The 27,923-nt window shown below is 36.7% G+C and overlaps 1 protein-coding gene across 1 annotated transcript; it reads left to right on the top strand.

The window, feature by feature from the left end:
• The first annotated feature begins 15,851 nt into the window (after positions 1–15,851).
• LOC138903328 (uncharacterized) lies at positions 15,852–22,427 on the top strand. The gene is made up of 11 exons (XM_070191274.1): positions 15,852–15,911; positions 18,365–18,470; positions 18,610–18,875; positions 18,951–19,713; positions 20,063–20,378; positions 20,537–20,639; positions 20,920–21,107; positions 21,227–21,365; positions 21,492–21,593; positions 21,795–21,899; positions 22,065–22,427. The coding sequence occupies exons 1-11, from the start codon at positions 15,852–15,854 to the stop codon at positions 22,425–22,427; spliced, it is 2,511 nt and encodes an 836-aa protein (XP_070047375.1).
• Positions 22,428–27,923: the final 5,496 nt, after the last annotated feature.

Here is a 27,923-nt window from a genome sequence, read left to right as displayed (position 1 = left end):
AATTATTTGTTTTTAAGAATTGATTGATGTTTGGAATTGTTAGTACCGGGTCCGTATTTTGGTTCCGGAGCCTGGTACAGGTTCGTTATGATATTTAAGACTTGTCTGTGAAATTTGGTGAGAAACGGAGTTGATTTGACGTGATTCGGACGTCCAGTTGAGAAGATAGAAATTTTAAAAGTGTTCTTGAGAATTTCATTTGATTTGGTGCTAAATTCGTAGTTCTATGTGTTATTTTGGCGATTGGATCACGCGAGCAAGTTCGTATGATGTATTTAGACTTGTGTGCATGTTTGGTTTGGAGCCCCGAGGGCTCGGGTGAGTTTCGGATAGGCTACAGGATGTTTCGGACTTAGAATTTCTGCTATTTTGCTATTACTGGTACATAGGTATTTTGTGCTTCGCGGTCGCGAAGTATAAACAAGGCTGGGAGGTAATTTCTTCTTCGCGAACGCGAAGCATTGGGGTGGTACCCTTCGCGAACGCGATCAGTGTCCCGCGAACGCGATAGGTTAAGGGACCTGGGGGAGGGGGTCATGTTCTTCTACACGAACGCGTCCACTGGGTCGCGAACACGAAGACTTGGGGGGAGCTGCTTTACGTGAACGCATAGAAAGACTCGCTAACGCGAAGGCCTTAGGCCGTTGTGCATCACGATCGCTACAGGCCTCTCGCAAACGCGATGAAGGCCTGTCCAGTATTTTAAAACAGACTTCAAAATGGGATTTGTTCAAAATTTCATATTTTCTTCCATAGAACCCGACCTAGGGCGATTTTTGAAGAAGGATTTTGATCCAATCATAGGTTTTCACTTTCTAACTTGTTTTCTTCAATTTCCATCATCATTTATTGAATTCCTAGTCTTTAATCTAGTTCTTTAAGGGTAGAAATTAGGGATTTGGTGGGAATTGGGAATTTTACAAATTTGGGGATTTAGACCTCGATTTGAGATCGGATTCCGGAACTAATTACATACTCGGGCTCGGTGGTGAATGGGTAAATAGATTTTGGTATGAACCTCGAGTTTGGACCAAGCGGGCCCGGGTTAGTTTTTGACTTTTTTTTGGGGAAAATTTGGAAAATCTGTAATTATTCATTAAAGTTGATTCCTTTATCGATAATTGATAGTATTAAGCTATTTTTGACTAGATACGAGTGGGTTGGAGGTGAATTCTAAAGGAAAAGCAGTACTTGAGCAGTGAGTGGCTTGCGAATCGAGGTAAATGTCGTGTCTAACTTTGGCTTGAGGGAATAGGTAATATGTGTTTATTTGCTACGTGTTTGGTTGTTAAATACGATGTATAGGTAAGGTGACGAGCATCTATGCATTGCTGTCGAGTCATAGCTTGCGAGTGAAATCCTATTCTTTGTAAATTTTGTAGCCTTTAATCCTACTATCCATGCTTAGAGTTGTTATTTGAAATGTAGGGTGACTTATGTCTGGTTTCATCGAGATTTGGTAATTTTTGAATATTGATTCAAGGTTAAGGTTTACATTATGATATTACACATTGGTAAAATACTGGCTTCTTTGTGAAACTTCTGGTTATCCATTGTTATTGATTCTGTGATTTGTGAGGAGGAGTGTAAAGCACGAAGGGTGATTCCGTGCATGCATTATTTATATTGTGAGGAAGAGTGTAAAGCACGAAGGGTGATGTCGTGCCATGATATGTGAGTGTTAAAGCACGAAGGGTGATGCCGTGCCATGATTTATGAGTGATAAAGCACGAAGGGTGATGTCGTGCATAATATGAGAGTAAAAGCACGAAGGGTGATGTCATGCAGTTTTATTTATTATTTGGTGAGGTTGAGAGTAAAAGCACGAAGGGTGATGTCGTGCAGTTTCCCTTACTGTTTTAATTGCTTAATTTGTTTACGGATTACTATTTAATTCTATCTTTTCGTTATTCTCACTCCTTATATTGAAATCCCCCACTGTATGTCCCTTTCCCATTATTTTTTGCTTTATTTCTTTATTTACTATTATTTCCATTAGCATATTTATACTATTCAGGTTATATGTGGGTGTCTTGTCCTAGCCTCGTCACTACTCCTCCGAGGTTAGGTTCGACACTTACTAGTACATGGGGTCGGTTGTACTGATACTGCACTCTGTACTTTCTGTGCAGATTTTGACACCAGCTCGGGTTGATCGAGATTTTTCTATTGGTCCGCTGTCCGGAGACTCAAGGTAGATATGTCGGCGTTCACAGACCTTGAAGTCCCCATCTATCTTTTCTGTTCTACTATTTCTTTCATTCAGACAGTTGTATTTCTTCCAGACTATTGCTTGTAGTATATTCTAGAATGCTCGTAAATTGTGACTCCAGATCCGGGTGGTAGTAATTAATACTGTTTTATAATATTCCGCACTTATTATATTTCATCTTAGTTAATTATTGTTATTTACTGAATAGAAATAAAGAATTAGTTTAATGATCCTCTAACGTTGGCTTGCCTAGCAAGTAAAATGTTAGGTGCCATCACGGTCCCGTTGGTGGAAATTCCGGGTCGTGACAACAAGGGTCTCAAATGGACCCCGAGCAGTGCTCACACTAGGGAGGTTAATAAAGAGAGCTTTGGAGGCCTTGGCTTTCAGCCGGCCAAGAGTGATAGATTCAGAATAGTGTAGGTAACAAATGAGAGTGAGATGACAGTGATCAAGTGATAGAATTTGAAGAGGTGCACTTATATTTTAGAAGCAGACATAGCAGGGGTGATTAAACAAAGAACATACAAGCAAAGAGAATCAACAAAAACTCAAAGGACAGGCTGATATCACAAGTTCAAACACTTAGCAAATTGGACAGAAAACATTTTGTAACAAGCAAGGGAATCAAGTTTTCTGAGACTACAAGATTAACATACAAAGATGCACAATACCAAACGAGTCTAAAGTAGAGCACTAACTTAAAGGATTTAAAGCCTAGAGGTCCAAATTATGTTGAATATCCATCACAACACCAGAAAGTAGACATGCCAACTTATATCACTAAGACAAAACAGTATCAAACATTATAAGAAAATACACGTTAAGATGGCTACTCTAAAGGTCCCAACTAATTACCAGGGGATACAGGATTAGGCAAACCGAAGACATAATGAATGACAAAATAGCATGGGAGCAGGTCATAGCTAGAGTGACGGTCATAGATTAGGATACATTATAGATACAAGTCAGTCATTACAGGAACCCACAACAAAGCAGGGAAGCAAACCTATTCCAAGCAGTAAATGTAAACATTCAGGTACCAACACATTAAGCTAAACGAACTTAAGAGAGTCTAAATTATTCAAGTTAAGCATAAACATAGCTCAGAACTGGCAGATTTAGATAAAATCAAATGCTAAAGAAGTTCAGATCACAAAACGAGTTCAATACCAACAAGATTGCATATAGAGATGGTCTAGAAACACATTAGGTCATGAAATTTCAGGGGTATGAATATGCAAATCATGAACACAGGAGAATAAAATTGTAAAAAGCTAAGGAACTTGCCAGTTATCACTTGAAAAATAGACAAACAAGAAAGAACAAACTCCACAATACTCTGAACGTCAGCAAAGAGCAATAGAACCCAGAATCTTAGTGCGTCAGAGTTCCCAAAGGCTTCAAACGAACCAGAAAGTTGAAAAATTGAATTCTGGTGGCCTTGGCTTTCAACCGGCCAAGATCCAAAGAATAGAACAAGAGAATGAGAGAATAATAGAGTGACAGCCTTTAGTTTTTAGTGAATCTCGTGAAAAGTCTATTTCAAAAGGGAATGGGGAGGGGTTTATATAGTAGTAGAAATCAAGCAAACAAACAAGGAAACACTGTAAAATCAAACATAAATAAGGAAAGAAAATATCTCATGCAATCAATAATAGAACCGGTAAAGGAGAAATCAAAATTTCAAAACCTAATTGAGTCCAATGGTCATGAATCTGGTCGTAAATGTAAGAATCGATCATTGTAGCGTGTATATAGACAAAAGGTTGTCCAGATCTTTACCAAATCAAGGTAAATCGGTCCTGCTTTGAGAAGTAGTTCTTGCCAATAATAGAGAAAGAACTAAGTAACACCATGGACACGCGTATAATTGCAGAAATATCACAAAATAGGTAAGTGAATCATAGATTGATTCCATGTTTGAGTTAGAATCGGAGAAGATTGGGGATATGGAGGCTATGGTTTATCAGATATGGGTGGAGAGATGAGAGAATAGAGGCGGCTGTAGGTGAAAAATAAGGATTAGGGTTTGGGGGTTGGGTTAATGTAAAAAAAAGGGAATGAACGAGGGTCATTGATCTAGAGAGATCAACGACCAGGATTAAAAATTGAGCGGGGAGGGTATGGAGATGGGTACCGATCGGGTTTAGTAAAGGGTTGTTTGGCTTGGGCTGGGGGCTATTGGGCTAAGAATTTGGGCCCAAATTTTGGTCCGAAATTAGCCTAAAATTGGGCTAGGAGTTAAATACACGGAATTGTTTTAAATAAACATAATTAATATATAATAAAATATTAATTATGCAATAAAATGACTGAAAATAATAACTTAACATTTATAAAACATAAAAAATGCTATTGTAGCATGAATAATGTAATAATTGTAATTATGCATAACATATAGGCTATTATTGTAAAATTACATAAATAACTAAAATATAGATATAATTATATGAAACAATGTATGTGAGTGTAAAATAACAAATTTGGATGACTACGCTATTGCAAATAATTTAAGAGAATAATTAGTAAATATTCAAATAATTTAAATGCAAGAAAATCAATTTTTTAAAGCTTTAAAATTATAAAATATTATAGAAAAATGCTTGTATAAATCTTGTAAATTAAGTAATGATGCAAAATGATATTTTGAAAGTATATATACTTATTTGAAAAATATGAGGGCAAAAATGGGTATCAACAACTTTGCATCGGCGAAATGTAACTCAGCCTCAGTGAATGGCTTGTCATCAGCAACTATCTTCTTCTCGAGTTCACCCTCGTAGTACTTCAAACAATGATGGTAGGTAGATGGAACCACTTTATTCTCATGTATCCAAGGCCTTCCAAGCAAGACGTTGTATGAAGTCTTTGCATCGATCACATGCATCCATGCACTTGATTGCATATCTTCAACGGTGATTCCCAACTTGATCGCACCTATGGCTCTTTGCCCCCTTGGTTGAATCCTTGAATCATCACACGACTTTCTGAGAGTTCGTTCATGGGAATTCCAAGTTCTTTCATAGTGTGAATCGGTAACATGTTCATTGAGGATCCCCCATCAACCAAATTTTGATTTACTCTTTCATCGCGCATATAGCCAACCAGGTATAATGGGCAATTATGAGGAGTGTCACCTAGTAGAAGATCGTCATTCGTGAACGTAACTTCTTCCTCACAAGCGTTAACTTCTTTAGGAATGGACTCGATGAGCTTTTCCGAAGATGGTGCCAGTGGTAGGTCATCACTCTTTTCTTCCCCTTTGCCAGCATGGCTATTACACCCCATGTTTCCGTACGTGGAAGTACGCTATAAGTAAATTTATGTAAGCTCGGAAATGAGATGTTACATTTTGCATTTTCGTACGTTAAGGTTTCGTCGTAAGTTAATCGACGTAAGTTCAGTAATGAGATTATTTTGGGATTATAAGTATTACGTTATTTCAAACAAGTGATAAGTAAATTCGTGAAGGTGAGAAGGTAAGCAAATTGAAGATGATGAGTTTCGTTGAAGTTTGTCATTTGAGATAAAATACGATCCAAGCTACAATACCTCGTATTTATGGACTTGTGTCATACAAGGTACCACATGACCATGATAGTGAGGTGTATAAGGTATATTAAAAGTGAGTAGTATTTTAATTAATTTGAGATAATTCTTAATTATGTAGATAATTGATTAATTGTGAGAATAATTATGATTAAGTAGATAAGGATCTTTTTGGGGCTGTCACTTGGCATTAAGCTAAGCCAAAGTGGCACCATTATACATGATGAGTCATTAAGACATAAAATGCCTTGGTTACACGTAAGGAGTATTGGAACCTTTGTTTTGTCTCTTTATTGATAATATAACTTGGAAAATAAGAATGGAGGTATGGCATGCTTGCATAAAATTCCCTGGTTAAATGTAAGAATTCTTGGAACCTTTGCTTGGTCTCTTTATTGATAATATAACTTGGAAAATAAGAATGGATTTATGGCATGCTTGCCACTTTAGAACTTAGACCAGCAACATTGGCGATTAACTGGTTTAATGGTTATTCGTCATTTCAAATGTTATCTTTCAATGGAGATGCTTACATCAAAATCTCCAAGACATGTGTTAGCAACGGGATTCACACAAAATGTGTTAGCAATGAGATTCACAACAAGATGAAGATATTTACATCTTCTAAGTGACAGGTCTTCAACGGGTGTTATAGGGATTGTCAAGAGAATCGGTTCAGGTATGTTAAGGTTATCCCTTCTTTATTTCTGGCATGATCAATACGATACAAACGAAACGAACAAATGCACAACTTCTATAAATGACTCTATTCATAGAAGTATTAGAGATTTCTATATTCTTGATTCCCAATGTGTCTTATTATTCTATCGTCTATTCATGGGTCTCAGAAAATAAGTAAGTTGATAATTTTATTTTATGTCATTAATCAAAGGCATATTGATTTTATGACATTTCTATTAATGTATTTCATATGCATTGCATTCATTTATACATGTACATTGACCCATGACCAGATGACGTTATATACGCATATATTATATGTATATGGGATATGGAAAAAGGTTACGGCGTTATATACGCACCACCACCTGATCAGCTGGTATACGTTGATAATTTTGCCCACAGTGGCAAAGATGATATGATGGGATGCCCTCAGAGGCTTGATGATGTTATGAACGCATATACCTAAGCATGGTATGACATTTATACGCATATGCATGACATTGTAAATATAAATGATTCACAAAATTATTCAGACTTACATGTTGAGTCTGTTACTCCATGTTTCTCTCATGTCTATTGTTTACTGATTTTCATTCCTTACATACTCGGTACATTATTTGTACTGACGTACCTTTGCTGGGGGACACTGCGTTTCATGCCCGCAGGTCCTGATAGACAGGTTGAGAGCCCTCCAAGTAGGCTATCAGCTCAGCGAAAGGTGTTGGTGCGCTCTATTTGCTCCGAAGTTACTTATGTGGTCAGTATGATTAGGACATGTACTGATTAGTATGGCGGGGCCCTGTCCCAACCTTTATGACATCTATGTATCCTTAGAGGCTTGTAGACATATGTCATGTACGTGAAAGATTGTATGGCCTTATCGGCCTATGTTTTGAGTTTATAAATGATCATGTTGGCCTTATAGGCCCGTATGTCACGTGTATATGTTGATGTAATAAGAAAGATACGTTATGTTAGTACTCGGTTAAGTAAGGCACCGGGTGCCCATCGCTGCCCATCGGTTTGGGTCGTGACAAAAGTGATATCAGAGCAGTTCTGTCCTAGGGAGTCTACAATCTGTGCCTAGTAGAGTTTTGTTTATGGGTGTGTTGTACACCACACTTATAAGCAGGAGGCTACAATGCAGTTAGGACTGTCACTCTTTCTTCTTACTCTAGATCGGTGGTAGAGCTCAGTTGTAAGAACTCAATTTCCTAAACTCTATCTTATTCATAATATGGTGATGCATGCATCCAAGAAGGCAGTTGGTAAGAGATATAGCTGTGGAAGAGTTGAGTCAGAGGAACTCGATTTTTGCATCATGCTTATGATGGATAAATATGAGGTATTCAGCAGATCATGCGTGTACTAAGATGTGTAAGCTTCGATAAGGATCCCTAAGGCAAGAATTTATATTCACTCTTACGGTAAAAAGGACTAAGAGAATCGGAAGGTAGACACAAGTTTCAGCAAGTAAAAGAAGTAGGGTGAAGAAGGGTACGAGGTACCCAGTTAATTAAAATTAACAGTATTTACAATTCAAGCAGAGAAATATAAGCATTTTTGAGTTACCTTCAATTGTAACAGAGTTATGTACAATTAGTCTCACCCATCTCAATTATGCTCCATAGGGGCTAACAGGTGTAGTTTAAGAAGGACGGGATATCAGGATCCGGCTAGGGTTATAGTAACCCAAAATAGTGAATGGATTTTTTGCGTTAGCTCACATTTCCAAAGGATATTGCAAATGTGATAATAGATCTCCTTGTGAGATGCCCAGATGGTTCACTCTAAAATAGTACAACTAGATATGAGTACTGCAAAGACAGGCACTGGAAGCCTTGAAGGGATAAACATTACCTTATTGTGGCTCCCATCCCAAGTAGAGAGAGAATGTTAGGCAACCTGAAGAGCCAGTGGATGGAGCAAGGGGGCTAAAAGCAAAAGAATGTCTTGTTGAAGTTTTCAGAATAAGTGATAGACAGAAATGTTAGCAGGGAAATAAGCAGAGGATTAATGGAGCATTATGAGTAAGATGTGATACATGGATGACAACGGTAGATCAAGAAAATAACAGTATTACAGAGTCTATAGTCAAGTGAAGGAAAAGACGAGAGGTGACAGGCCTGGAGACAACAAAAGAGTATAGACCATAAAGTCATATCCTCATTTCGAGAAATATGTTTGTGACTCCAACGCGACTACCAGAAGGAAAAGTTAGACCCCAGAGTAATAGGAATAAGTATGGGTTGGTGAACAAGATAAACTAAACATGAATTAGGGACTGAATGATTTGATAATGGTCGACGCCATGAGAATTTCAAATTTCGTTCCGACGATAATAGAATGGACAACAGAAGAAGATTCATGAGAAATTCAGAGGATGATCATTCAGGAAGACATTTCCCTAAAGCAAGCAATGTGAGCAAAGTTCATCTTAAGGGACTGTATGTGTCATTTATACTAAGTGTCACCCTCGAGAGTAAGGAAATTTATTATCCTTGGTACAAAAGGATTACAGCGAGGCGAGTAAAGGTCATCGATGATGTGAAAAGATGCCAAAGTTGAAGAGGTAAAACATCTATATGTAGATCATCGTAGCACTAAATCTTAGTACTCCCCTAAAGGGGGGGATATGGAGTGATGTGGCATTAAGTCAGAATTAAGTGGTTCTAGTAACTATAGAATGGTAAAGGAAGAATGCGATAAAAATTAGAAAAGGGATGAGATTGCACTAACTCAAATCCTACTGATATGCTATGATTCCAAAACATTATGCAAGCACGACGTCAAGGAAAGGAAGTTGGGGTTCCTGCCCGAGATGTTATTGATAAATAAGGAGCTAATGTGAGACATAAGTTAAGACAAAGGAAATAACTCAAGAAATACTACGCGAAATATAGATATGAGAATGGACCAATGAGCAGTTAGTAGTTGATTCAGGAAGAGTCTAGTTATGGCTAGATAAGAAAATACAAACAAATCAATAGATCATGAAAGATAAACATAGTGAACCCTAACATAGTGAATTCAGCCTCGTAGTTATGACATTATAATCCTTGAGAAATATTCAGATAGGAGTTGGGGTAGTTAAAGGTACCGTATGAGTGTTATGGAAATAAAAGAGAATGTCACTGGGAAGACAGTTAAAATATCAATTCAGAAGCAACTGTACAAGCAGATGAGTAGGGAGGTAAGTAACTAAGGATAATTATAGGCGAGTACGAACATCAAGAATTCCATCGGGTATATGATGTAATAAGATCGCAGCTTTACAAGAGTCAGAGGGTCTTCCCTAAGTACTACAATGAAAGGCTAGCTAAGGAAATAAGGAAGAAGGCTTCAACCTAAGCATAGTAACTTGAAGAAGGAATGGTCATGTAAAAATAGTCTCACTACAACATTACATGCACTCTATGAGAAAGTGGCACCTACCATGGCTAATGAACGGGAAGTAAAAAAAAGTAGGATTCGAGATCATATGAGTTGCACAAAAATTCCAGCATGCATGGGAACTAAGATAAGCTAAGTATGTACGCAACAAGGGGGCATAAAGACCAGGAAAAGTAATTGCTTACGTTTAAAGAAAGTTGAGATGGAATGAAAGGAAGTATTCGATCAATGATCCAGAGTTAGTTATGTTATGAATGCACTTAAAATTTTGGAGTATTATCCATGCAACATATATATTGACATTCATATAGTCATAGAAGACTCCAGTATAACTCAAAAGAAGGAATTGGGCCTAGGGAATAGACAAAAGATTGAATTGTCAGAAGATTGTATCATGGATATTCCATAGCGCCCATGAAAGGCTAAAGTAATAACTAATACCATGAGCCGCAGATCGGAAGATAGCTTAATCCTACATAAAGGTTGATCAGAAGGAAGAGGAAACTAATGAGTTACATCAACGAAGTAAATCAGGAGTCTGATTATTGGACCCAGAAAATTATAGACATCATGATTGAGAACAATGCAGAATCACTCTTAATATCAGAGGTACAAGAGAGATAGTACAACAACCATTCTCTATAACGACCTTACAAAAAAGAAAGTTAGAAGAGTACCAGCCTCATAAGAAGTCAGTATGAAGCTTTCACCGAATCGTGTATGCACCAGAGTTGCAAGTATTATAATAGAGCTTTAAGTTGTGGATGTGAATTATACCTATGTGGAAGGAAGGTCATAAAGGAGATAGAAGACGTGATGCAAGATTTTAAGGTAAGTAGGGTAAAGGTGAACAACGTACGAGATACTCATATGCAGAAGGTTATGTATAGTCCATACTTCGGATAGAAGGCTAGAAGCGATGGGATTCAGTATCCAGGAATGATAGCAGCATCATCACTGGCATAATTTCTAGCCTATGGTTTCTAGGTATCGAGAAGCCTAATTAAGAGAGTAAAGAAGAGTTAGAGACAATGTGATGTCTCGCTTAATATTCCAGGATGACTTAAGAAAATCTATGATGCAAGCAAATTGAAGGAAGGTTGCGAGTAGTATAAATAGATATGTGTAGGTCGCATGCTAAAGTATGGTAAAGCGACAAGGTTTTAGGAAGACAGGAGTAAGGATAAGAAAAGGCAAGTGCGAAAGTGACGAGAATGGACCTCGGGATTAAGCCCATGAAAATAAGAGAGCTGATGGTTTCTCTAAGTTATAGAAAGCTCAGTATAGCCAGAATGAACTCAAAGGAGTCTAAGACTAGAGCATTTAGAAGAGATGGAATGCTGCCCTGGTAGTAGAATGAGGGTGTATTTGTGATAGATAAAGGATGACGTTTGGGCCTTCAATTGAGTAATGACTTGAAGAGGATTTCATGAATTGTACGAGATTAAAATACCCATGTGAGGTGAGCCACATTGGGATGCTATGAAACAAGATACAACAATATTCGTAAGTTCAACAAAGTACCGAGCGAAGAACTTCATTATACCCATAGATGTCCAGAGGGACACCTTATCAAGCTCTGTATGTGTTTACAAAGTGAGGCCTAGAGGTTGGTTAAAAGACGGAGGAAAAAGGAGAGAAGAGTCGCATAGGCGCCCTTACAAGGTCAGAGTCATACACGCTACATGACAGAAGGTAGCAACAGTTACGAGATTGGAAGGATTCCGAACACAAGTCATGGTGTGAGAAGGAGGCCTAAAAGGGGGATGCCCAGGCCTTTGAATTTATTCACAGAATAGTTGCCTAGATAGCAAGGAGAGTACTAAAGTATTCACAAGAGCTATAGGTTATGATAATGATAAGTACGCTAGTCAACATTCGAGGACAAATGTTCCAAAGGAGGGAATGAAGTTACACCCCATGTTTCCGTACATGGAAGTACACTATAAGTAAATTTATGTAAGCTCAGAAATGAGATGTTACATTCCGCATTTTCGTACGTTAAGGTTTCTTCGTAAGTTAATCGACGTAAGTTCGGGAATGAGATTATTTTGGGATTATAAGTATTATGTTATTTCAAACAAGTGATAATTAAATTCGTGAAGGTGAGAGGGTAAGCAAATTAAAGAAGATGAGTTTCGTCGAAGTTTGTCATTTTGAGATAAAATTCGGTCCAAGCTACAATACCCCATATTTATGGACTTATGCCATATAAGGTACCACATGACTATGATAGTGAGGTGTATAAGGTATATTAAAAGTGAGTAGTATTTTAATTAATTTGAGATAATTCTTAATTATGTGGATAATTAATTAATTGTGGGGATAATTATGATTAAGTACATAAGGATCTTTTTGGGGCTACTACTTGACATTAAGCTAAGCCAAAGTGGAACCAATATACATGATGATTCATTAAGACATAAAATGCCTTGATTACACGTAAGGATTCTTGGAACCTTTGCTTGGTCTCTTTATTGATAATATAACTTGGAAAATAAGAATAGAGTTATGGCATGCTTGCATAAATTTCCTTGGTTAAACGTAAGAATTCTTGAAACCTTTGCTTGGTCTCTTTATTGATAATATAACTTGGAAAATAAGTATGGAGTTATGTCATGCTTGCCATTTTAGAACTTAGACCAGCAACATTGGCGACTAACAGGTTTAATGGTTATTCGTCATTTCAAATGTTATCTTTCAATGGAGATGCTTACATCAAAATCTCCAAGACATGTATTAGCAACGGGATTCATACAAAATATGTTAGCAATGAGATTCACAACAAGATGAAGATATTTACATCTTCTAAGTGACAGGTCTTCAGCAAGAATTTTCATACGAAATTATACTGTATAATAGCAACAGGATTTGCAATTCTAAGAGAGCACGGTAAAATATTTCTCAAGAATGTCATACGGATTTTTCCCTACTTCGATCCGCCCTTACGTGTTGTCGCAATCAACGGGTGTTAAAGGGATTGGCAAGAGAATCAGTTCATGTATGTTAAGGCCATCCCTTCTTTCTTTCTGGCATGATCAATACGATACAAACGAAATGACCAAATGCACAAGTTCCATAAATGACTCTATTCATAGAAGTATTAGAAATGTCTATATTCTTGATTTTCCATGTGACTTATTATTCTATCGTTTGTTCATGGGTCTCAGAAAATACGTAAGTTGATAATTTTATTTTATGATATTAATCAAAGGCATATTGATTTTATGACATTCCGAGAAATCCTATTAACATATTTTATATGTATTTCATTCATTTATACATGTACATTGAACCATGACCAGATGGTGTTATATACGCATATATTATATGTATATGGGATATGGAAAAAGGTTACGACGTTATATACGCACCACCAGCTGATCAGCTGGTATACGTTGATGATTTTGCCCACAGTGGCAGAGATGATATGATGGGATGCCCTCAGAGGCTTGATGATGTTATGAACGCATATAACTAAGCATGGTATGACATTTATATGCATATGTATGACGTTTTAAATATAAATGATTCACAGAGTTATTCAGACTTACATGTTGAGTCTTTTACTCCATGTTTCTCTCATGTTTATTATTTACTGATTTTCATTACTTACATACTCGGTACATTATTTGTATTGACGTACCTTTGCCAGGGGACGCTGCGTTTCATGCTTGCAGGTCCTGATAGACAGGTTGAGGCCCTCCAAGTAGGCTATCAACTCAGCGAAAGGTGTTGGTGCGCTCCATTTGCTCCGGAGTTGCTTGTGTGGCCAGTATGATTAGGACATGTACTGATTAGTATGGCGGGGCCCTGTACCGACCTTTATGACATCTATGTATCCTTAGAGGCTTGTAGATATATGTCGTGTACGTGAAAGATTGTACAGCCTTGTCGGCCTATGTTTTGAGTTTATAAATGATCATGTTGGCCTTACCGTATGTCACGTGTATATGATGATGTAATAAAAAAAATACGTTATGTTGGTACTCGATCGAGTAAGGCAGCGGGTTCCCGTCGCTGCCCATCGGGTTGGGTTGTGACAATGGAAACCAAAGGCCTCACTACCATCATAGAAAATCTTCGTACAGAACCAACTTGGCAAGAACTCCTCCAAGATCTCTGGATGTCGTGGCTTTTGAGGGTGGTGCACTTCCACTTTTGCCTTCTTCAGATGCTTAAATGGATTCCATTTTCTTGGCCTTTTTACCATTATTTTCCTTGTTGGTTGTTCTATTGATTCCTTTCATGGGCTCTTGTTGTGGAGCATACGACAAGTCACCAACATCCAACATTCATCATCATCAGACTGATCTACTTTGACTTTTTTATTCTCCAATAATTCTTCTTCTTTGATTTCTTTTAAGATATATAGCTCATCCAGACTTAATGAGCCAGATGTTATAGAGACTTAGTTCGTACTTGCCTTCTCATCTTCAAGCACGATCTTCTTTTCATGGGCCAAGTCCATAACTTTGCCCTTAAAGACAAAGCACTTCTCAAGAGGATGATTCACAAGTCGATGATATCTGCAGTAATTCAGGTCATCAATTTTCTCAACTTCATTTGGCCGCTTTATCTCCGGAAGCTCAATGAGCTTTAACTCGAGAAGTTCTTCAAAAATTACAGGCACATCAGAATTTAAAAATGGATACTCCTTTTCTTGCATTTCTTTTAGAGTCAACTTTCCACTCGACTAATCTTGAAAGGAAGTTGATTTCACACTCTACTTCTTGCTCACCTTTGCCGTGAACTTCACACGTGATATGTTGACATTCATAGCTTCTTTACTTTCAGACTTGGGTATGAACTTTCTCCATTTCCTGACTTCTTGCTTGTCATTCCCTTTTCGAGGCTCATAGATGAACAACTTTTCATTTCCAACGGAGGCCATGCTCAATTTCATGTCATGGGCACAAGTTGAAAGTTATTCAAATGTGCTAGGTTTGATACCTTGTAAGATGTAGCGTAGTCCCCAATTCATGCCTTGGATGCACATATCTATGACAGAAGCTTCACTAAGCCTGTCTTTGCAGTTAAGGCTTGCAATCCTCCAATGATTGATAAAGTCGATAACTGGTTCACCCTTTCGTTGACGAGTATTTGTAAGTTCTATCATACTCACAGTACGTCTCGTGATATAAAAGTGATTGAGGAACTCTTGCTCTAGTTGATCCCAATTATCAATAGATTCAGCCTCGAGGTCTGTGTACCAATCAAAAGTATTTTCTTTTAGTGAGCGAACGAACTGCTTGATGAGGTAATCTCCATAAGTCCCAACATTGTTGCACATCTCAACGAAGTGTGCCACGTGTTTCTTTGGATTTCTTTTGATATCAAACTGTTGAAACGTTGGAGGTTGATAGCCAGCAGACATCTTCAACATATCAATCCTTGCAGTATACGACTTTGCGTATGTAAGAGAGGACTTGGCAGCAACTTCATACTTATTTTTAATAGTTCCTTCGATAAACTCCTTCAATTGATCGATTGGAATCATCCCTTCAGATGAGACAGGGATAGCCATGGCGGATGCTACTTGTCTTGGGGGAGAATCACTCTCTGGAACTTCTGGGAGCTTTCTAGGTGCATGGGTAGATTCTTCTTCCATCAAGAATCCCACCCTGTATGTTAGCTTGTCAATTATAGCATCATGATTTTGCATGCACTTGGTCAGCCTAGCAATTGCTTTTGTCAAGTTTGCTAGTTTCTCCTCCACGGACGAAGTGTTTGTCACCATTGCTTGCGTGATTATTGTAGATGATGAAGAGTAGCATGGATTGTCACATATATTGATCCTCGATTGGCTGACTCTAGTGGTATAAGTGGGGAGGATCCATCACTTGAAGCATCATCATCTTCCTTCATAACAGAGTTCTTGGATCCTGAGAGGTCAAGCAGAGCAAGAGCTTTGTTAATCTTTTCAACAACATCGCTTCCTCATTCGGGTGTGTTTATAGAAGATCTTGCTCCATTTGAGATGAAGATCCAAAAATAGGGGTTGATGCGGATGACTTGGAGTGCCTGTTGTCCTAAAGAGATTGCTTTGCTCCTCGTAGTTGGTCCAAAGGTAACATCGAAGATGCTATCCACATCAACTTAAAACCTGGAATTAGCAGTCTTGGTAGAAATTGATCTGGAGTTAACCTTCTTTGAAGCCATTTCGATCTTCTTGAACTTTAGTGATTGAAAAGTTGAGATGAAGGGTAATTGTCCCACTGGACGTGCCAGAATTTGTAGACAATAAATTTGCGTCAAAAAAATAACCGAGACCAAAAAATATTGCAACAATCATAGTATTTTATTTCAAATAATATGAGTGTACAATCTCTATGAATCCTCTGATTCTTCTTTCCAATGGTAAATAAACTCAAGAGCCTTCAAGCTTGATCTTGAATCTATATTGTTGCCACGAATGATGATCTTAAATTCAACTAGCACGAACTTTGATTTGAACTAATACTCCTTGAACCTTGATGTGTTCTTCGTTCTTGAGCTTGAACTTGATTTCTTGAACTTGAACTTGATTGCTTGAAGCTTGAAACTTGTAGAGAAATTTACAGCGTTTGATCCACGAGCTATCTCTTGCTTCTTGTTATAACTTCTGGTGTCTTTTTTTAGTTATAAAGACCCTTATTTATAGTTGTGGGAGGGAATAGTAGTGATGAGAACAAACTCTTTCCGACCAATCAGATTGAAGAGTGACAAAGCCGTATTTGATTGGCAAGCATATGTCACTTGCACATGTGGTGCAATTTTATTGGCCTTTTAATTTGACTTGGAATGCCTTGTCATTTTGATACGTGGCATGATCCTATTTTTTCTTCCATTTGATTTGGCATGCCACATAATTTCACACGTGGCACCAAATTAGGCCTTTAGGAAGACGACATCCTTGAGCTTAATGAAGTAGGATCATCACTTGTAGCCCATTTAATAGATTTGGACCTATTTATTTAACCCATATGTATTGGGCTTATATAACTAATTCAATTATATTAGCCCATAATATTTATTTGGCCTAATATATCTTGCATTTAAATATGGTCCAAATTATTTAATGAATTTAATTCTAATAAAATTTATATGCCTACACATATATATGTCGAATATTATATGGTTATATATATTATATTTGAATACCCTTAACATAGTTGAGTGAGTTAGTCCATCGGTCAAGATTTTCAAAGTAATACGTTGTTCATGGGTTTAAAGTTATTTGCCCATTTCATTTCACATACTAAACGAAGACTAGTGTGTGGTCTATTTGACTCTTTTTCAATCTAAAAGATTTTCTAATAAAATAACTCTTAAAACTTAAAATTTATGTAAAAATAAATAACTAATCTCAAATGTAGTTTTTAATTAAAAGGGTTTTTTAAATGAATTTTATAATTTATAAGCCAAGCTATATAAAATTTCTTCAATAAAAGCTCTCTACAAACTACAAACCCTCTCGACTTTCTCTTTCCTTTAGTTTATGCTTACTTTTATTAGTAAAATTTCTGTTGTTATCTTTTTTTATATTTATTTTGATTTATAAAATTATAGTTCTATTATAAGTATTTAGATTTTTTAGCTAAATATTACGCAGTTTGATTTTAAAAATTCGGTACATCATTCTTCGACCAAAAACTTCATTGACTTGTTTAAAGTTTAAACACTCTTGGCAGGATTCCTGGCTACGCCACTGATAATACACACACACACAATATATATATATATATATATTGAAGAAATTTTATAGAGCTTTTGTTCGATGAGAATATGAGAATAAATTTAAGGAGAAATATTGATCGATTTACTGTTATTATCATAAATCTTTTGTTCTCTGCTCGTTTATATTTAGTCATCAATTGTACATTAAGGGCGACAGTAAGTTCCTGTGAAATGAGAATTCTTGGAACCTTCATTTTTATCAGTGTGCGCACTATAAATCCTAGCTCTGTTATTGCCGTCCCTCTATCACTTCAATGAAGTTCATGTTAACCCATATATAGACCATGTTACTTCTGTTAAAGGAAAGGGGCCAGCCCAGTAGTGATAGGTTAGCCGACCCAATTGTATTTTTATTTTTTCTTACTATTCTTTACAGATTTTATTGATATAAATATATATATTCATATTAATTTCTTTTAATCTATCAGAACAGATCAGGCTATCTATCAATCGATTTGAAAATAGCACGCTCATCTCGCTTTCTTTAAATAAAGGGACATAATAAAAATTAGAGGGTCTAGTATTTGTTTTGACCGACTCAATTCTCTCCTTCTCATCATCCTATCTATGGGTTTCTTCTTCTCTTTCCGACATAGCTGGATAATCCTCAAACAAACATGGTATCATAGCAGGAATTCTAATTCCTCTCGTCATGAGCTTCAGTCTGATGTTACCCTCGCCTAGAGTTTTGGATGTTTTCATCTCCGTCTGTGTTTGATCGATGACACCTGATAACCGACGATTTTGACCGTTAAAATTTGGGGTTTTCTTTGTCTTGCATCTTCAACTGACTTGTCCTGCTAGGAGCTTCTGGTTTTCCCAAATTTCCTCACCAGTTTCTGCGGATTAGACTTTCTAGGGTTTCGCATTCAGAGAAGACTCTTCTTCTTCGAGTTTGAGAAGGAGGCTGGTAATATCTTCCCTATGTTCAACTCCAAAATCATATAGATCCGTTGCTGCATATATTGTACTTGTGTAGAAAATTATACTATTACAATTGTTAATTGTTTTCTCTCATTTTTATTGAATTGAACTTATGGATAACGTAGGATCACTTAGTAATACAACTTCTGAGGGTTTTACTCCCTTCATAATAGATCCATCCCATCCATTGTATGTGCATCCTTCTGACAGTCCTAATAGTCAATTGGTGTCAGTGCCTTTTAATGGATGTAGCTTTGTCCTATGGAGAAGCAATATGCTTACCTCCTTATCTGCAAAGAACAAATTAGGAATCTTAGATGGTAGGGTTCCTCAACCACCACCAGATTCCCCTTACTATTTATACTGGGAAAGGTGTAATGACATAGTGAAGGTATGGATAATTAATTATGTGTCTAGAGAGATTGCAACCAATGCCATGTGTCTTAAGACTACAAGGGAAGTCTAGAAAGACATTCATGAGAGATTTGGTCAATCAAATGGCTCAAAGTACCTTCAAATCCAAAGGGAAATTAGCACAATCACTCAGGGTTCATCTGGCATTGCTACCTATTTCACTAAACTTAGGAGCTTGTGGAATGAACTGAACTCCTCTTATGTTGGTCCAGTGTGTTCTTGTGGAGCACTTCCAAAGTTTATAGAGGATCAACAATTGTTGCAGCTCCTGAATGGGTTGAATAAGTCCTATTCTACTGTTAAGAGTGTCATCATGATGATGCATCCCCTTCCTCCTATAAGCAAGGCTTACTCCTTTCTACAACAGGATGAGAGTCAAAAGGAGGCCATTTCCACTCTTTCCAATTTCTCTGGGGATTCTGCCTCTTTCTCTGTCTCCCTTACTCAGTACAATAACAATAGAAACTTCACTCAGAAGGTGAATTATGAACCCAACAAGAATGTGTCTACAGTATCTTGTAAGTACTGTAAGAAACCTGGACACACAGTGGAAAAATATTATAGACTTCATGGTTTTTCCCCTGATTTTAAATTCACAAAGAACAAGAAGTCTGCTTCATGTGTCCAAGGTGATATTTCCTATCCTCAGCCATCTCCTGGTGTTAGTCAGCCTCCAGGAAATTCTGTTCCAGTTCATGGGTTTACAAAGGAGAAATATCAGCATCTCCTGACTTTATTCCAACAAGTTCAAGCCTCTCCTGGTTCTGTACCAACTATTCACCCAGATGAGGATTCTGCCTTTTCTCACTTTGCAGGTTTGTTCACTGCCTATGTTGTAGAGTCTGTAGGTTCTTATATGTGTGCATCTTCATAGTCAAATTCAAACCCTTGGATCTTGGATTCAGGGGCCACTAACCACATGACTCTGCAGCTAACATTTGCTTCACAATGTTGTGCCTTTAACTAAATCATTTCTTGTCACATTACCTAATGGGTATAAAGTTAAGGTTATATCAACTGGATCTTTACATCTAAGAGATGATACAACATTACTTAATGTCCTTCTAGTGCCATCTTTCCATTTTAATTTAATTTCTATTCATCAATTCATTACTCAGCTGAATTGTATAGCACTTCTTACCAAATTCCATTGTTCTTTACAAGGCCCTTCTCTGAAGAGGCCACTGGTAATTGGTAAGGCTGGTGGCAGGCTGTACTATCTTCATCCAGATAGAGATCTGTTTCCCAGTACAACTTCCTCTCTATCATCTTTTATTGATGCACCTTGCAATGAGTTTGTTTTTTATGTAGGTTCAATTCCATGTAATAAATTTGTCCCTGCACCTTCACATGTAAATGTTCCACCTAGTTGTAATCAAACTTCAACTGTTAATAAGATGGATCTACTTTGGCATCAGAGATTAGGACACATGCCTTTTCATAAGATGCAATCCAATCCATTTCTTTTCTGTCTAATAAGGTATCCACTAAACAACCTTTTATATGTTCAATTTATCCAATAGATAGACAACAAAGACTACCTTTTCATGATAGCACTATTCATTCTACCACACCTTTTCAACTAGTTCACATTGATATTTGGGGTCCTTATAACACTAAAACCTATAATGGATTTAGGTATTTTCTAACTTTAGTTGATGACTTTACTAGAGTCACTTGGACTCATATTCTTTCTTCCAAGAGTAATGCTTTGTCCATCCTTAAAGCTTTCACCTTTATGGTAAAGGTTCACTTCAACTGCTCAGTACATACTTTCAGATCAGATAATACTTTTGAGCTTGGGAGTAGTACTGAAGCCATCAGTATCTTTACTTCCTAAGGAATTTTATATCAAACTTCTATCCCTCATACTCCACAACAAAATGGTGTTGTGAAAAGAAAATACAAACATCTTTTAAAAGTTTCAAGAGCCCTACTGTTTCAATCTAAACTACCACTGAAATTTTAGGGGGATTGTGTACTGACTGCTACTTCTCCTTAAACTTTCCGCTTTTGAAAAGCTTCATGGTCATCCACCCTCCTATAATCATATAAGATCATTTGGTTGTCTCTGCTTTGCTACTTCCCCCAAGGTAGGCAGAGATAAGTTTCAATCTAGAGCTATTGCTTGTACATTCATGGGATATCCATGTGGGAAGAAAGGTTACAAATTGCTCAACTTATCTAGCTCTTCTGTTTTTCATCCTTGGTATTCCATGAACATATTTTTCCTTATTCTTCTTCCTCTAATTCTCCCCATTCCAATGTTTTACCTCCAACTTTTGTGGATATTCCAACTTCTGCTACTGTAGTTTCTCCTCCTACTAGTCATCCTGAATCTTCTCCTTCCTTTAATCATCTACCTTCATCTTCACCTCCTATTGTTTCCCCTGTTACTCCTTCCACCTCTCCTAATTCCACTGCAACTACTTTTCTTCTTCCTCTCTTAAGGAAGTCCAATAGAACTGTCACTCAACCCTCCTACCTCGAGGATTATATATGTACCTCTATCATCTCCCCTTCTCCTAATTCTGCACACTCTAAGGTCTTACCTAGTGAAGCTCACATGTATGAACCTCAGTTCTAATAGCAGGTTGCAGCTCATCTTGCTTGGCAAGAGGCCATGCTAAAAGAATTTCATGCTCTTGAGGCTAATCAGACCTGGGGCATTGTCCCTCTTCCCTCTAATAAGAAGGTTATTCCTTGCAAATAGGTTTATAAGATTAAGCAGAGGGCAGATGGGTCTATTGAAAGATACAAGGCAAGATTAGTTATTAGAAGTGATACTCAGAGGGAAGACATTGATTTTACTGAAACCTTCTCCCCTGTTATCAATCACACCACAATCAAATGTCTCTTAACTCTTTCCATCAAGAGAGATTGGATTGTGTACTAGTTGGATGTTAACAATGCTTTCCTCCATAGTGATCTCCATGAGGAGGTCTATATAAAAATTCCTCCTAACCTTGATGTCTCCTTTGTTTCTTCTTCAGCTCCTCTGGTCTGTAAGCTCAAGAAATCATTTTATAGCCTCAGGCAAGCCTCCAGGCAGTGGTTTTCAAAACTGTCTGAGGCTTTGCTGTCAAGGGGCTACATTTCCAATCTCAATGATTACTCTCTTTTTACCAAATCCTCTTCTGGTTCTTTGGTGGTATTATCTTTCTAGGTTGATGATATATTATTGGCTGGAGATGACCTCACTAAAATGAACTCCCTGAAGTCATTTTTGGATGACCAGTTCAAGATTAAGGATTTGGGTTCAGTCCATTACTTCTTGGGTCTGGAAATCACCAAAACTCCTCAAGGTTATGTCATGAGTCAGCTTAAATACACTACTAATCTTCTAGCTGAGTTCAACTGCCACAATTTCACCTCTGTTGTGACTCCCCTGGACCCTTATGTTAAGCTGACCCTAGACATGGGTGATCCTCTCCCTGATCCTAGTGTGTACAGGAGACTTATTGGCAAACTCAACTTTTTACAGTACAGTAGACCTGATATCTCTTTCTCTGTCCAGCACTTGAGCTAGTTTCTTCAGAAACCTCATGTTCCTCACATGATGACTGGCCTACATGTTCTCAAATATCTGTTAGCTTCTCCTTCTCAGGGTGTGCTTCTCTCCAGCTCTTCTGACTTGTCTCTTGTGGCATACTCTGATTCTGATTGGGCTTCTTGTGATATATCTCGCAAATCAGTTACTGGCTATTATGTGACACTTGGTGGGAGCCCAGTTTCTTGGAAGAGTAAGAAACAACCCACCATTTCTTTGTCTTCAGCTGAGGCTGAATACAGGGCTCTAAGGAAAGTAGGTGCTGAAATTTCATGGTTGGTCAGGCTACTTGGGGATCTTGGTCTTCCTATTTGCACTCCTGTCCCAGTCCATTGTGATAGCCAGACTGCTCTTTATATTGCCAAATATCCAGTCTTCCATGAGCGTACGGAGCATATTGAGATTGATTGTCATTATGTTCGTAAGTGTTTGAATTCTGGACTCCCTCCAGCTTGAGGGGGGTGTTAACCCAGGTATGGACCTTGTTACTTCTGCTAAAGGAAATGGGCCAGCCCAGTAGTGATAGGTTACCCGACCCAATTATATTTTTCTTTTTTCTAACTATTCTTTACAGATTTTATTGATGTAAATATATATACTCATATTTCTATAAATAAAGGGACATAATAAAAATTAGAGGGTTTGGTCTTTGTTTTGATCGACTCAATTCTCTCCTTCTCTCTCATCGCCCTATCTAGGGTTTCTTCTTCTCTTTCCGACATAGCTGGATAATCTCCAAACGAATAGTTCAAAGGTCCAAATCAAACATATATATACAAAGTTTCACACAAAATGCTCCAGATTGTTTAAAGCAGAAAGCTTTGCATGCGTTTTCGCATGTCACAATTCGCATATCTTTTGAAGGTTACTTCACATATCTCCCCACAAACATATATAAGCATCACCTACAGTAAAATGCAGTTCTCTAAGATACTATCATATGCAATAGTGTATGCATGATTTTATCCAAGTGGTATTGGCCTATGTCACGACTAAGCTATTACGCATGTTTGAATTTGCGTTCGTGGGGTTTTAATAGGTAAGTTGTCTACATCATACCCCTGGGGTCTGACCCTTCCCCGAATTATGCGTAAATACGAGATACTTTGTGCATTGGGCTGTCCTTTTACTTCCATCCAAAATTAATGTTTGATTTGCATTATTTTTTAGGCTGTCATAGATATAACTTTCAAAAAATATTATCTTGATATATACATATAATAAAAACTTTTAGCGAATGATACCACCTAAGCAATGTGTTTCCTCCACTGATCCTAAGAGGCAGATCCAGAATTTAAACTCTATGGGTTCAACTTTTAAGATTTTAGCATTGAACTCATTATATTTTTTAAGTTATGGCTTCATGTCTACTATTTTTGTAATTTTAACGGATTTTTACATATAAATTGTTACTCCGAATCGAAAGTTACAGGTTCAATTGAACCCGTCATTAGCACACTATATCCGCTCCTGCCTATATCAGCATAATGCCATATTAACATGAAGACCAAGAAATTGGCATAGGGCAGAAAAAATGAAAAGAAATCCATTTGTGCTCAAGAATAACTGAGAAATTATTTTAGAAGACAGAAGAACTAGTGATTAGAGGCGAAGTCAAGATTCCATCTTTATAGGTTTTGAATTTTAGACCTACGACAACTTAATTTATGTTATAAAACAATAAAAGAAGAAGAAGAGTATTGCATAGAAAAGTACAGAGAGAGAATTCTTATTGATTTGGGATGAATTACAATGGAATAGAACACCTCTATTTATAGGAAAAAAGTGACTTAGCTACTAAGTAACAAACCCTAAGATCTCTCTAAAATATAGACATTCACCTTAATATAATTCTATTTATAATACTCCCCCTTTAATGTCTATTCAACAGATAATATGCCTCGTTAAAACCTTAACTAAAATAAAACCTAGTGGGAAAACATTCTAGAGAAGGAAAAAGAGTACACATGTTTAGAAATACGCCTTTTGGTTACCTCGCTAACAACCTTGCAAGAAAAACCCAGTAGGACAAAACCTTATAAGAAAAAAAAGAGTACAACGCAGATTAACTCCCCCCTGATGAGAGCATCAATTCACATCTTTGAGCTTTTGCATTTCAATTTTGTGCACCATCTTTAAAAGATCGTTGGTAGAGATTTGATAAACAAATCAGCCATATCAACTTGTATGAATATGTTGCACCTTAAAATTGTCATTCTTGATAGATATGTAATGTCTTCATATAATGTCGTGGAATGGCCATTTCAATATCTCCATAGAGGCAAAAATTCTCGCTACCATATTATTATGCTTTTAGTTATAGCAAGATATAAATGTGCACAAATTACACTTAGGATGTGCCGATGTTGTACTTCAGAACCAAGAATTGTATATGCTTTAAGCGATTTAAATCCTTCAGGGATTGTCATTTAAGTTAATTCATATAAGCCATATAAATAGACTTTAGCTCCATATCAAGTTTTATGTCATGCTAGACATATAAGATAGATAAAAGTGACTGCACATACCACTGACTTTATACTTTTGAGTGTTTGAACTATATGTCCAAAACCACATATCTTCTATGAAACCAATTCTATTCGAATTGTGTCTCTTTCATTTGGCCAATATTTTGTGTCTGTATTCGACAGACTTAAGATCTTCATCTATACTTAGCGCTATCATAGATATCGTCGATGAACATTTTATATCGGTTCCAATAGTTTTCATAAAGACATAACATAGAGATCTCTTCCTTCATATTTTCAGGTACTTGAACCTCTCTTGAGATTTTATGAAGTGTAACGTCATGTGATCTTCTAGAACATTTGCCTCCTTATTATGATCATTTTGACTATTTGCTTATCTTCTTTATCAAGAATTTTATTTTAAACTGATTTGTCTATACGCTTTAAGCGTACCATAGACTTTGTCCTTCTAGGACTTATTCTAATAGGAACATTTACAGTGAGAATATAGTTACATTCTTTTAGTCAGCAAATGTGTCTGGCAGGCTTTGCAAAATATTGTAGATGAATTATCTTTTTATGAACTTCAAGTTCATATTATCTTATTCGAGGATCTAGATGTACAAATGATAATTCATTTCACGTAATGTTTTCTCTACTGTTTATCTTGTCTCTCCCTCATGTTAGAAAAACTAACTTGCTTCCTCAAGTTTGGAAACCCACATTTATGCGTTATGATATTAATCAAAATATACACCGCACATCAATAATAATAAGATGGAATTATTTGATTCCTGACCCTGAACCATTTGTGAGGGGAGAATGTAATATACTTTCGTATATAACGTATATCAAACTTATATAGATAACTTTGTTCTCATAAGCAATAGTTTAGCTATTAAGTGGGGGCACTCAATAAATTATTTTGCTAAACCAACTGTGGTGTAAACCAATTTATCAAGATGAACTGTCTTGAATAGAAAATCTGGAAATTATGCTCTAAATTAAATTATTGAGCAAGTTACCTTGCAAACACTAGGTTACGGGTTAATAATAATCACACATATAACCATCTCATAGATGCATCTTATGCGATATACATGGCAGGTGAATGGGCCCATATTCACTTTTTATATTTCCAGTATTCATATGATTCAATCTCAATTTTAGTTGGTCTATTAATTAATGAGAACAAGCAACGTAAGAGAATTCGTAAAGAACTTTCTAGTTCTTTAAAATTTACCCATGTGAATTCTCTTTTATTTTTGCACATCATACTTAAATTAACATGGCTAAATCAATTGTGCCAACTGGATAAATTATTAATATTGATAAATTTTGGGTTTATACCATGACGTGTGCAATTATCAATAAACTCCAAGTTTATTATGATATGAGTTTTTATATCAATAAACTTCTACTTTATTGTGATTTTTTTTTTTTGAAGAGAAAAGAGAAACAGAATTCTTATTGATTTGGGATGAATTACAATGAAATAGAACACTTCTATCCTAAGATCTCTCTAAAATATAGACATTCACCTTAAGTATAATTCTATTTATAATAATTTATGGGTTCTGAATTTAGTATTTATGAATATTTAATGAATTTGTTGATACAACTATACTGTTTGAGTCATACTCAGGCTTCTAGCTCCCTAATAGTGCCCCACAAAAAAGAAAAAAAGAAAAAAGAAAACAAAGAAGTCAAAAACTAGTACTAAACGAAATGAGAAAAGAATACTCTAAGAGATCCATAAAAAAGAGATCAAGAAGACTTGACGCAATGGCAGCAAAGACAGTGAAGAAGAAAAGGACTTGCAAGTCGAGTTGGTGCAAACAAGTTTTTGTTCAACAAATTAATTTCTCAACCAAATGGCTGAAATTACATATTGTTTTTCTAGATTTTGGCTTTAGAACTATTCTTGCATTAGTCTGTAAGAGACATTAGTCTGTTGTGCATGATGTAATTGATTCCTGCACTATACATAATAACTCCCTTCCTATAAAAGGTCTTGTGATTCTTCATTATTTTATTACTCTACTAAAAGGCATAAAACTTGTATAATCACTTTCTTTATACGTTGAATTTTCAGGAATGTGCTGGTTTTTTATTTCCTTTTCTTAAGTTAACAAAAACAGGTACACTTAACTGTAGAAACCAAGTTATGGCTACAAATCTCTTCATCCGATCCATATTAGTATTAAAAATAAATGTGTAGGCAATTAAAATTTTATTCATAAGAAATTTAGATTTAATCTCAAATTAAATATGTTTTGGCCCAATTAAATATTATGGGTTAATATATATTGACTTAGTTATTTAAATCTAATTAAATTGATTTAAATAAAGGTCCAATATTATTGAGCTATCCCATTTAATTGGGCTACGAATGATGAGCCCACTTCCTTAGGCTCAGTGCTACGTGTCAAATGATGTGGCACGCCAAGTCAAACGGAAGAGCCAATGGGATCATGCCACGTGTCAAAATGACAAGGCATGCCGAATCACATTAAAAGACTAATGAAATTGTGCCACGTGTGCAAGTGACAGGTTCTGGCCAATCAAACGCGGCCTTGTCACACTTTAATTTGATTGGTCGGAAAGAGTTTGTTCTTATCATAACACTTCCCTCCCACAACTATAAATAGGGGTCTTCATAACCCAGAAAATACACCAGAAGTTATAACAAGAAGCAATAAAGAGCTCGTGAATCAAACGCTGCAAGTTCCTCCACAAGTTCAATAGTTCAAGCTCAAAAACGAAGAACAAGTCAAGTTCAAGCTCAAGAAAGAAGAACAAATCAAGTTCAAGCTCAAGAATAAAGAACAAATCAAGTTCAAGCTCAAGAACGAAAAACAAATCAGGATTCAAGGAGTACGAGTTCAAATCAAAGTTCGTGCTAGTTGAATTCAAGATCATCGTTCGTGGCAACAATCAAAGTGTTCCTGTCACGACCCAAAATTCAACTAGTTGTGATGACACCTAACCCAACCCGCTAGGTAAG

Source organism: Nicotiana tomentosiformis, chromosome 12 (assembly GCF_000390325.3).
Source record: "Nicotiana tomentosiformis chromosome 12, ASM39032v3, whole genome shotgun sequence".
NCBI lineage: Eukaryota > Viridiplantae > Streptophyta > Magnoliopsida > Solanales > Solanaceae > Nicotiana > Nicotiana tomentosiformis.
The sequence above is the reverse complement of the archived record's forward strand: the minus strand, read 5'-3'. Positions and strand labels throughout refer to the sequence as shown.

Excerpts from the sequence above, each read along its gene's own strand:
- LOC138903328 (XM_070191274.1), top strand. The coding sequence starts at position 15,852 with ATGACTTGGAGTGCCTGTTGTCCTAAAGAGATTGCTTTGCTCCTCGTA. Across the intron at positions 18,471-18,609 it reads CGAGTTTGAGAAGGAGGCTG|GATCACTTAGTAATACAACT; the intron begins GTAATATCTTCC and ends TGGATAACGTAG. Across the intron at positions 19,714-20,062 it reads TGCCTTTTCTCACTTTGCAG|GCCCTTCTCTGAAGAGGCCA; the intron begins GTTTGTTCACTG and ends GTTCTTTACAAG.